General features: G+C 48.8%; 1 protein-coding gene across 4 annotated transcripts in view; it reads left to right on the top strand.

Annotated features, from left to right (window-relative positions):
- The window catches only part of STIM1 (stromal interaction molecule 1), a 95370-nt gene that overhangs the window by 69013 nt on the left and 13997 nt on the right, over positions 1–12360 (top strand). For 2 of the 4 annotated variants that reach the window (XM_035569495.2, XM_035569496.2), the window contains exons 7-11: positions 3504–3681; positions 7786–7953; positions 9192–9292; positions 9754–9989; positions 11774–11854. In XM_035569495.2, coding sequence (XP_035425388.1) covers positions 3504–3681; positions 7786–7953; positions 9192–9292; positions 9754–9989; positions 11774–11854 — 764 coding nt within the window. The remainder of the gene's footprint in view (positions 1–3503; positions 3682–7785; positions 7954–9191; positions 9293–9753; positions 9990–11773; positions 11855–12360) is intronic. The other 2 variants (XM_035569498.2, XM_035569497.2) reach the window with 1 other exon arrangement.

Raw genomic sequence — 12360 nt, forward strand, 5'->3', positions numbered from 1 at the left:
GGCACTTAGGCAAAATACCGTAGCCTAAGGAATGTAATCTGTAGTCACAGAAATTATTACAGTGGTTCCAGTAAAGCTGCTCATCAGAGAATGGGCTGAAAAAGCAGGCTCGCTGTGTACACAGGGGTTTTGTAGGGAAGGAAGAGCTTGCAAGGCTGCTGATGACAAACCAGAGGGGTTTTCTGGCAATAAGATTTTTTTAAGCGTAGATTTATCAAGTAGCAGAGCATGGTAGACTTCAGCTCTCCTTTTTACTAATTTTAAACATAGTATTGAAGGATAAATCTTAATTTGGCTGCTGTGCAAGTTGACAGCTACGTTCCCGGTGACGTCTCTGAGAGCGGAGCCCGCCCCAGTAACACGCTGGCTGCCTGGGGGTGGCATTGCAGGTGACCGGTACAAATGCCAGGATCCTAAGGTTGCAGATCCGCAGTGGAGATTTTTACAAACAGCTGAGGCTTCGGAAACAGTGCGATGCACACACTGGACCACAGCATGCTTTCTTACCTACTTGCTTAAGGGAAGCAGCCTCCTGGGAAATGTCCGTGTGTGAGGGATGTTTGAAAGCCTTTCACTGCCAAGAGAGTACGATTGCATCAATTAGTATCTGTATGGAGAGAAGAAACTTAACAGACTGCTACGTATCAGTGGTGCAGATACGTGACCTCCTTTCTTTTTTAACTTGAAGAGAGAAGAAGCTGCATTTCCTCTCCATCTGCTGAGGAGCTGGTTCTAATCCACAGCTCATTTCACGAAGCTTTGCATAATTTTACGTTACAGGCTGGAAATATCCCAGAGAATATCCCAGAGTTTTTTCTGCAGCCAGGACACAGGAATTCCTCCTTGGTGTCCAGCTCCTGCAGCAGCTACTCGAGGCAGTGGTGCCCGGGCAGGACATCGGTGTCACCATGCAATGTGGGAGCCTTGGGCCCTGCTGTGGAGGGCATCTGTTAAAGAAGGAGGTGGGCCCGGGAAGCTTAACTAATGCTGCAAAGCCAGGCAGGGGAACCACAAAACCATGTGTGCTCTGCATAGCTCGACTCTTACACCAGCGCACCCTGTGGTGGTTCTGCAGGGCGTGCTCTGCGAGGGGCTGTCCTCTGCAGAGGGCGCTGAGCTGGAGCTCAGGGAGTGGGAGGCAGATTCCAGGCCCTTGGCATCCTCTTGGCCCAACATTGAACGAATTCTCCTGAGGAGGTGAATACGCTTTCACTTCTTCAGCCTTGCTTCCTGGGAAGGTTTGGCTGTGGAGCTCAGCTGCTGTAAAAGTGGCAAAAACTACCAACTGGTGCCTTCTCATGGACCTGGGTAGGAAGTTCTGCTTGAACTAACCTCTTCCAGCTCATGGAAATCCAGCCGGAATCTCTGGAGGGTACACGATGCCTTCTTCAGCCGTGTACTGACTGCTGGCACTGTTACTTGATGGACAACCCCAATGTGTTCTTGAGGACTAGAGAAGGGAATGTATTTATAAAGGGCCATTTTCTGTTCATGTTCAAAATACCTTTTGAGAACATCCTTCAGTTGAGTGACCCATGAAAACAGAAAAGTTCATGTCTTAGCACGTCCACCTGAAGACCGTGCTCCTGCACTGTGAAGCCCCCGATGCACCTTGGTTCCGTGCCCGTATCACAGGTGCAGCTCTGATGGCACCTTGGTGTCTCCTGGAGTTCAGTGCATGTGAACCAGTGTGGCTGAATCAGATGCTCTGCACAGACAGACGTTCAGATGGAACGCACAAAGTGTGGTTTTGTCCATAACCAGCATAAGAAAATATGGACTCTGCTGCTAGGAAAAAAACAGAAGTAAGGGAAAACAGAGTATTAGTGTGCCTTGGAAAATCATATTAAGGATAAAATTCCCAGGGAAGGAATTCTGCGTAATAGCGTAGGGAAATTTCTCCTTTAAACAGAGAGATTTTGGTGGTTTGGGATTCTAACAGCCCTAGTGTGGAAGAGCTTTAGCAATGATGCACAGGGCAGAGAGCGTGGGTTTATCTGAAAACTTGGAATGTCTTGGCAAAATCTCCTTAAATTGTGAAGAAAAACATTTGAGTTTCTCAACAGAGCTGTAAATTGAAAATAAGCCTTTTCCAAGAAGAGAGCCAACATCATGGTTGCTGAGAGTCCAGCCCGTCCAGATTTGTTTTAAATTGCTGTCTGTATGCCAAGGATGAGCCTCAGCAGCGGGAGCATGCAGACTGCGGTCGGTCACTGCCGAGAGCCTGTGCTCTGCTGCTGGGCCGTGCTCATCCCTGCTCCTTGCTCCGCTCGTGGTGCCCCAGAGACCCCGCTCACCAGAGCCCTGCTTACTCAGCCCGGCGCTGCCTTTGCCTGCTCTCCCGAGACGTTCTGCTACGTGCGGGGCAGGTACCGGCACCCGGAGCCGAACCTCGCTGTCCCCTCTGCTCTGCCACTCCTGTGCATCGCCCCGTTGCCTTGCTCTCCAGTTTGGACATTGAAGATCTTGAGTGGGAGAAGATCTTCGCATTTTGGAATACTTACAGCTGGCAAAGATGATTTCGTTTGTGGCTTTCGGGGATTTTTTCCTTTTCATTTTATGGAGTGCTCTGTAGAAGCAGCTACTTAAGCAGGGCTGGAGGTGTGTGTGGAAAGGACCGGCTTGAGTGGGGAGCAGATCACAGAATCACACAATCATTCAGGTTGGAAAAGACCTCTAAGACCATCAAGTCCAACCGTTAACCTAGCATTGCCAAGTCTACCACTAAACGATGTCCCTAAGCGCCACATCTATGTGTCTTTTGAAGACCTCCAGGGATGGTGACTCAACCACTTCCCTGCTGCTAGCACTTGGAGGTTGTTTGGGTGGCAATGACAAGAGACCTTACTGCCTCTTCTCAGGACAGATTCATTCTTGATGCTAGCAATAGTGCTAGGATAGTGCAGCTCCCGTAAAGTGAAGACACAACAGAAACCTTGAAACAACTTGCAGTGACTGCAGTGTCACGGCCCTCAGCGGGCTGAGGCTTCCCAAGCGGAATGGTTAACTCTCCTGAACAGGTGCAGGTAATCTGTTATTACTTTCTGGTGCCATACATAATCCCTGACAATTTCTTCATGTCATGAGGAAAAATAATCACTTCCAGGCAAGATTAAGACTTGTCTAAATTTAAACATTTTTGCAAGTGGAATATGGAGACGTCCCATCTGTGTATTCATACCTGCTCAGGCCTATCTTCCCCTCCTGCTTTTTTTTTTTTTTTAAATTAAAGGCAGAGGTTTTTGTAAAAACACTGAAAATTCAAATGAAAGTAGTGAGCATTTTAAAAAATGAAGTAAAGGTGAGAATCCAGAGTTGACAACTTAATTTCTCCTCAGGCATGGTGAACTTTCTCCTTGCCTTTTCAAATATGATCTCTGTTCACATCAGCGTAGAGTGAATAGGATCGGGGCTGCTCGGGGCTGTGGCTGGCCAGCAGGCGCACTGTGGTGCAGGACAGCCCGGTGTGCACAGCACTGGGCTCTCGGGCTCTCTCTTCGCAGACTGCAGAAGGCACAAGAGGAACATCGCTCTGTGGAGGTGGAAAAGGTGCACCTGGAGAAGAAGCTTCAGGATGAGATCAGCATCGCCAAGCAGGAGGCACACCGGCTCCGAGAGCTGCGGGAGGGCACAGAGAATGAGCTGAGCAGGCAGAAATACGCTGAGCAGGAGCTGGAGCAGGTAAGGGGTCAGCCGGGCGTGGGTGCACTTACATACGAGACGCCAACGAGAGCAGTAGGCAGCTCCTCACTCTGCTTCTTCCCTCTGAGGAATCCAGGGATGTTCTGCTTCTGACGCTTTTTGCCTTTGCTTTTCCACTCCCCTTTGTGGAGGAAAAGATCCACATATTTCTTCCACCACTTCACATTACACATCCCCCCTAAGGAATTACAGCGTTGCTTGCACGTTGGGTAGCAGGGACAGTAGAGGTGCTGTCTCGAGGGACGTGCTGCTATCACGTCATCCCAGCGCGCCTTCCAAAAGGAGAGGCATTGAACTTGGCCTCTAGCTGCACCCCTCTGATGACTGCTAACCCCCACTCCAAACCATAAACTCTTTCATTTTTTCTTTTGTATTTGTGGTTTTAGGAAGAATGTAGAATGAGTTCTTACTGTGTTTCCTTGTGTCACAGAGGTGTACAAAGGAAATTTTCTTCCAAGGAAATTTAACACTAGATTAGAATCTGTATAGGTTAGAGGTCATATGCAATTCTCAAAAACATTAGTTTTAAATGTAGACTGACAGGAAAATGTTGCAGATTGAAACACAGGCCTAGAGAGAATACTGTGTATAATGCTGCTGCTGGAAACAATGAAATGTGTTTGGTCCAGAAGTACACACAGACGGAACGTGTGTGATACTGTGAAAATAATTTGTCATAGGTCAGACAAAGGATTCCCAATCCTACATCTAAAAACCTTGATTCCCATAAGCCACAGGGAAGTGATGGAAATCAGGGACATTGCTGATGGCACCTGCCCACAGCAACAGAGAGCAAGGAAACAACGTCTGGGGATTTTACCTCAGAACTACCTGTTGCCCTAACCTACAAAGAAAGTCCAAAACACAAATCCGATTTCTCCTTCCTATTTCACCTGAGAGAAAATTCTTATCTGACCTTAATTTATAGATCAGTTTAAACTGAAATTTTGTGAGCCAGAATGGCATGGGCTAAGCAAGTACCTCAGCTGTTCTAAGGCCATCAGCATGCCCTTCCAGCCCTGTCCAGTCTTTCTGCCACCATGGAGGGTGGGGAAGAAAATGAAACAAGAATCCAGAGTTTCCCACTGGCAAGGGAAGAGCATCTGTCCTGGGTCAACAGGTAGCCAGGGAACAATGGGGCAATGTAACTAAAGTGTGCAAATAGTCAGCAGTCAGCCAATTTCCTTTCCTCTTCCTCTCTCGTTGGAATAAGAGCAGTTCAGACACCCACAGACTCCTGTGACAAGCTTTGCTCTCTTGGTCTCATTCCTCCTAACTTGTCATACAGCCTCTCCACAAATTCATCGAGCTCCATTTCAGAGCATGCATTTGGACCTCTGTACTCATGTAACCAGAAATTCAGACATTTTGTATCGGGGGCCATTCAGTGAGGACATACAGCCCTTCTCTCCTAACCCGTAGCCCTTGTACCCAAACTGCTACTGACCTTTGGAGAAGGTAGAGTGCCATCCATTCCACTTTCCCCCTCCACTTTACATTTGTCAAGATACCTGAAAAGCCAGAGATGACTTAACCACTCTGTTGTTTCTTAGAGGCCTTCGTGAGGGATGCATTGCAAGGGTGAGTATTGGTTTTATCCACCTGACCCCCACTGTGTGGTTATAACACAATCACCACCCCAATGAACTCTAGACCACAAATACAATTAACCAGTCACTCCCACTGACCGTAAACTCGTCTGGTTTTAAGATAGTCTTGGGTCCCAGTGAGTATTAGAACAACACCCTCTTTTGCACCAGTTGATTCTTACCACTAAAACAGTATTCCTGCTGGAGTCCAGCATATGAGATTAAAAACCAGTAGATTTCAGGGGTTGGGCTCTCGTATATATACCAGAGTGTTTACACTGATCCCCTCTCTTCTCACTAGGTCATACTCCACCCAAACCATGACCCCAGACCTCAGATTCAGAAGGCATTTGTTGCTTTCTAAGTTGTTGCTCTTAGTGGTCGTATTGAGACCTTAGAAATCTCCACAGGAGAATACACACAGTCTGTTTGCACGGATTCCCCTCTGCAGACATGTCAGCGTTTGTGTTGTGAACACTGCTGTACAAGGGCTCATTTCAACCACTTATCCTTGGCTGTTGTTCTGCACTGCTTCCCTTTTCCATAATTCCTAAGAACATTGGAAGCGTTTTGAGCACACCTCTACCCCAGATATGTAGGGGCAGATTTCTTGTCTGCCCATGCACTTACTGATCATGATCAGGGTTCTGCATGGACTGGGAGAAGCACTTGGTGCAGCTGACATCCAAGGGGAAAAAACAGGCTGTCCTGAGGTCTGTGATGCTGAATTTGCAACTTTTGAATGACTTAGGCCATGTTATGTTCAACAAGACTAAATCATACACAAAACTGATATGATAAGTAGCTCACCTCTTCTGTGGTGCCCCCTGGCTACTTCTAGATGAATTCTGCAAATGTACTCCAGCATAAAATATGAGATGAAAGTATTTGAGTGTAACGTGGTGCTTTTGGCTTGCTAGAAGCTATGCTTGTGCTGGATTTGGTGAAAAGTGACTGTGCTAAACAACATGTTAATGGAAAAGATTCAGGTTTGAGCAATCCTTTAAAAAATGCACATCTTTAGTTCAAAAATGAAAAGGCACTGGCACCTTGCTAGCTAAAGGCAGGTGTGAACAGGGCCATGGGGAACAGGCATTGAAGGTCTCGCTGACCGTGTGCTCGTTAGGTCAAGGCCCCAGAGACCAGAAAGAGGGAACGGGTTATCTGCAGAGCTCCCTGGGCCTTCTGCAGAGCTCCCCAGGCCTTGCCCCACACGTGGCATGCTGTCTTGTGGCTGGACCCCAGACCGTGTGCCGCCAGCAAGTGCTCGGCGTTGGCAGGGTGCCGCTTGCCGTGGCGGTGAGAGCACCTGAGCGTGCTCAGGGTTGGAGCTTTGTCAACAGCAAGGCCGTTGTACAGCACCCAGCCACGTGCACCCCTCCTGGGCTTCGAGGTGCCGTGGTCGAGGGGCAGCCCCGTGGCCGAGGGGCTGCATCGCCCCCGGGGCACAGCAGGGCTGAGCTGCAGTCGCCGTCCAGATGTGGAACAAGTGAGCAGGGCTTAGCGGTATTGAAGTCCCTCCCCATCACGTGTAATAAAAGAGATGTGTTAATTCTTCATGCACTAAGTGCTTGTATATCAATTTTTGGTGTTTTCAACCTGCTTATCACCCACTTTTTTCTAATTTTGTAATCACCCTGATCCCCAGCAAGATAAGTGTGTGCAGGAGACGAGCTGCGAGGGAAGGAGAGTCCCCAGGAAAGCTGCAGGAGCTGCTGATTCCAGACGCGGCATTTCTTTTTCTGACCAAGTAGCACATGTTTTGTGTCTAAATATTTTTGTCATCTTGCTCCAGTGCGAAAGTTGTCTTTTGACAAGCTCCCTCTGTTTGGCTCAGTAGCTGCAGTGAAAGGAGGCAGTTGCCTGCATGGTGTTGTCAGCAGTTTTGCTTTGGGAGGACGAGAAGTTGTGGGTTTAGCAGATCTGAAGGCAGGCAGCAAACTGCAGAGATTTCTAGAGGCAGGAGATAAGCACTCTGAATATCCTTACCTAAAGTCTCGTTCCGTTTTAACTAACTTGCATATGGTGCTGTCAGCTCTGGAGGATTTACCGTCTATGCCACTGTGAGTCAGAGGAGCTACCCTAACAGATGGGCAGAGAAGGACGTGCTCAGCACTGCAGCGGGGAGGCAAAGCAGCACTGCAGCTGCTGGATGTCTTTGAGAGAAACATAAAAAACAAAAAAACACAATAAACTCACCCTTGAGATGAAAGGAAAGCACTGTGGGCTGTTCTGGTCATCCAAGCGGAGCGCTGGATGGCTGCCCACCTCGCACTCCTCCGTGCCACCTGCTCACAGTACCAGGATGCCACCTCTCCTATTGACTTTAGCTCCTGTCACGAGTAAGATTAAGTTGTGTGGAGTCTTTTTTTTTTTTCTGGTGCATCAAAAGCCCTGGCCTCGCCCCCAGCAGTTGCCCGGTGGGTCACCAGCGGAGCGCTGCGGGCAGCGGCTGTCCCCTGCCCTCCACCGCTGCCCGTCTGCTTCTCCCCAGGTGCGGATGGCGCTCAAGAACGCCGAGAAGGAGCTGGAGTCTCACTGCAGCTGGGCTGCACCCGAGGCCCTGCAGAAGTGGCTCCAGCTGACCCACGAGGTGGAGGTCCAGTACTACAACATCAAGAAACAGAACGCAGAGAAGCAGCTCCTGGTGGCCAAGGAAGGGGTGAGAATTTCAGTGTCCTTGTCCGAGGTCTTCCCCTCGCGGTGCCGGAAGAAATGGGAAATGAAACTTGTGTAAAAGTGTGTTCTTCTGCATCTTCTTCCCATTTCCTTTCAGTGAGCCACTTCTGTGTTCATCTGTTGTGTCACAGCATGCCAGAAGCCTTAGCGCACAACAGCGCTAAAGAAATCAGTGTGAGGTCCTGTAGTTCCATAAACTGTTGAGGTGAAAGACACGATGCAGTTACGTGGCTGTGGCTCTTGACTTCATCATATCTAATGCCTTAGTTCTGCCTTTTTAAAGTGCAGCAGGTGACTAAAAGCAGTGATAAGCAATTGCCTCTCGCTGAGCTGCAGGCACTGACTGTGGGCATGGCCGTCAGCTGCTCAGCACGCTCAGTAGGCTGAAGTCCCGTGAAGGTGCAGTGTTAGTTGTTGGCTGTGCGTGGTGTAGTCAGTAAGCAGACAGTTTTGCACCTTTACAAATAATAATGTTTTACAGGCATGGGAAACAAAATTTATAATGTGCATGCAAACTGTAGTGATCAATCATCGTCTCTCTATTCCCAGTGAAAAAAAATTCTGTGCCAACTAAAAAGCAGTGAGCTGCAGGGAAGCTGTTGGAACATGCATTCGTCTCTGTGGACATTTATAGCAGTCAGAACTGACAGCTTATGAAAATTTGTCTGCCTTAAATGTCTTTTTATTATGAACATCTTAACATTTCAGTGGGTTTACTTCTGTTGTGTCAGATGTCACGTCCATGTCCTTGGTTTGTCTTTTGTAAGTCTCAAGTTAATGCCACCAGAACTTGTGAACCAAAGATCTGTGTGTGGAGACTTCAGTTGTGAATACACACAGTGACAAAGGGAAGGTTAAAAAAACCAAACACAACAACAAAACACAACCACACTAGGGCATTAATATTATTTCTTTTATAGTTTTCTCATGAGAAAGACCAAGCAAGAGACATGGAGTAGCTGGTTCTATTCCCTCTGACTTTTGGGAAATCAGAAAGGCCGAGGAGGAGCATGAAACCTGCAACCTGCTTACTTGCTTCCTCATCCACTGCGTTAGGAAGAATTTACTGAACATCCTTCAGTAAAAAGAAAATTCACACTATTTACATGTGTGCTAACAGCTGCAGGACTATTTCTGTCTCAGACCATCCAGGATGTTCTTGTCCTGGAGGAAACATAAGGTCAGCTTCTTCCTGTGACCTTTTTTCTGTTAATGTTCCAGGCTGAAAAAATTAAAAAGAAGCGAAACACCCTGTTTGGAACATTTCATGTTGCTCACAGCTCATCTCTAGATGATGTCGATCATAAAATCTTAACTGCAAAGTGAGTATCTACTTAATGTCTCCCTTTATTTCTGTCTTCCTCTTTAACCTCTCTTGTATTTCAAACACGAGTGTACTGTCTGTGGGCTGTGCAGGTGCTCTTGGTCTCATTTGGCTTGCCTTTGGGTTCTGCTGACTTTATTTAGATGGGGTTGGGCTCGCTTCTTTTAATCAATTATGTTTTATGTGTGTAAAATTAAACTCATAGTTGTGCAGAGCAATTAAAAGTCCCATGAAAATGGCCTTTCCTAAGGAGTTGGGAGGCTGCAGCATTTAGGTGATTATCCCTGGAAATCCCAGTTGTTACTGCTTTAAAGGTTACTGCTCTATTCTTGAATGTGGAACGAAAAATGTCTCAAGCGTTAGGACGCAAAGCTGAACCGCCAGGCTCCCTCTTTCAGGCAATGTATTGTGCTTTTCCTTCAATTTCTACATTTTCCCTCGTTTGACCCTTGTTTTCAGACAAGCCCTGAGTGAAGTGACAGCGGCGCTGCGGGAGCGCCTGCATCGCTGGCAGCAGATAGAGCTGCTCTGCGGCTTCCAGATCGTCAACAACCCCGGCATCCACACGCTGGCGTCAGCCCTGAATATCGATCAGAGCTGGATGGGCACCCCGCGCCCCAACCCCTCGCACTTCATCATGACTGATGACGTGGATGACTTGGACGAAGAGATCGTGTCTCCCATGTCCATACAATGTACGTAGTTCGTCTTGGCAGTGTGTGGGGAGAGGTGGAGCTGCTACAGTAGTTCAAATGCGTTAGGAGGAATTGAGGTATCTAAGTTGTTTTTTAAAGGATCAGAGAGAAAATATTAGCTGTAAAGGGTTGGGAATGTCCATAAGTGCCAGACGACCGCTCGTTGCTTGCAGCCTGTTCATTCCAGCAGAGCTAGTGATTTGTATATGTTATTTTTCATCATTTAATCATATCTGTGCTGTTCTGTTCAACTCACTGAACAGAAGCATTTACGAGAAACAAAGCTATGGGCTAGTCACAGAAGTGAGAGGCAATTGAAGTGCGTTTTCCCTCGGTTACAGCACTTGTTCAGGATAGAAATGGACTGGGAGCACCTCCTCCGCATGCGAGCTTTGCACCTCTTGCCATTCTGAGCAGGAAGGAGCAGCCTGCTGTGGTGATACTGCCCATCTTTAACAAATTGTTAAATATATATGGGAGCAAAGGCTGAAACCCCAATGCCCATCTCCTGTGTAGGGGTGTAGTCACCAGGGCGAACATTCCTTCCCTCTTTGTCAGTGACTGTTCATATGCAAAGTGCATCAGCTCCTGTAGAAAGGAATGGGGATTTGGAGAGGGAGAGCCTGCTCTGGGGAGCTCCGATATCTGAAGGGGCTGAACCTGAGTCACCGTGTGCCTGTTACTCTCTCAACTGCTGAGCTCTTGCGTTACATGAAGGCTGTCTCCTTCTCTGGAAAAGGTTTGTGAATCAGCCCTGACTCTGGTTCCCATGTTCAACTGACCCAGATTCACACGTGGCCTAGCTTCTCTCAGAAATGCATTTCCCAAGTACAGTTTTCTATCTCTAGCTGTTGCATAAGAGAATGGGAAGCAACTCCAGATGCTCTGACCACTGCTCTGCACCAGCAGGCGCAGTGACGCAGGCAGAAGCTCTTGGCAGGAGCAAAGCTTTCTGAGCTGCAGCTGGGAGGAGAGCAGTGCTGACTGTATGAGGTGTAGCAACCTTTTTAGTTACGTCTGATTCAGGTGACTTTCTGGCCAGGCCTTCATCAAAGCCAGGTCTGTTTAACGGGGCAGGTGGGGGAAGGACGGACAAGTCTCAGGCTGGTCGCTGAAGGCAGCAGGGGATGAGGCAGAGTACCCAGTGCCCGGGTACCTGCAGGACGCGGCAGGCAGGAGGGACGTGGTGCTGACATGTTTCTGGGGCTCAGCAGGCACAGGGCACGGAGTCTGGGCTTGTGTGTGCATAGGGAGTGTTTAAAGCAAGTGTGCCCTACCGGTCTTCGTCTTCAGTCACCAGCTGCAATTGGAAACCACGCTAGACTGCTTAGCACTTAGAAAGGTGCAAGCGGGGTGTTAGCGAGGTAGGGGTGTTCCGAAGAAATCCCTGAGCAACAACTGAAGCACGCTCCCAGGGACGGGAGCTAGATAAGGCGGGAGCCCTGGGCTCAGATTTTAATCCCCTGCTCCTTTGTGCCTTGCTCCAGACACCTGGAGCGAGGTGTGTGCGCGGTGAGCGCTTGCTGTTCCAGTTAGCCCAGTAAGCGGAGCGGGGCCGCGGCGCTGGTCTGCGTCCCCGCCGGTCTGACTCACCAGGGCTGGCTCCCAGCAGGTCCTCGCTGCCTTCCCCCGGAGGGCTTTGTTGGTGTTCAAAACCAGCATCGGGAGAGGCGCGTGGAGTGCTTCCTCCCCAGGCGAGCTGGGGGTGTTGCTGGCTGCCAGTGATGACTGTCCCTGTAAATCACTTTTCTCTCTCCCTTCCACACCCGATTGGCCTTTCCCAGATGCAGCCTGGCTTTTTGGGCGCAGGTTCAGTGATCGCTCGTCTCTGTCCTCGGAGGATCAGTCCCTCTGGAAATACCCTGGTTTGGTTCTTTTTGATTATATATATATACATTTTTGTTCTACCCTCTGCCCTTTTTCTAGACTAAAAATACATACACAAATTTTCCGACTTTGCAGCACGGGAAACTAACGAATGTACCTTTCTTCACTGAGTCATCAGCATCTTTACTAACCCCTGGAAAGAGTCTGGTGGGACGAAGAAGAATCACAGTTAGCTCTACTCCTCACGCGCTTTGGGGATTTTTTATTTTTTTTTTAAATCCGGTTATGAAATGGGGAGGGTTGTTTCTGCTTGTTCTTACCCCTGAGGCGGCGATGAAGGATTCAGGCTGGCGGGGGTGGCACCGCTCCCGTTCTCAGCCCACTGCCTCCGCAGCCAGCCCAGGGGACCCTGCCCTCCCCGTGCCCATCCTGCGACACAGGGCACACCAGTGACTGCTGTGCCTTTCCTAGAGCTTTCCCCACACGTGCTTTTAAATAACCTGACCAGTGGCACACGCTGTGCTGATCTGACCCCCGGTGCCCA

This window comes from Cygnus atratus, chromosome 1 (assembly GCF_013377495.2).
Source record: "Cygnus atratus isolate AKBS03 ecotype Queensland, Australia chromosome 1, CAtr_DNAZoo_HiC_assembly, whole genome shotgun sequence".
NCBI classification, from domain to species: Eukaryota; Metazoa; Chordata; class Aves; order Anseriformes; family Anatidae; genus Cygnus; species Cygnus atratus.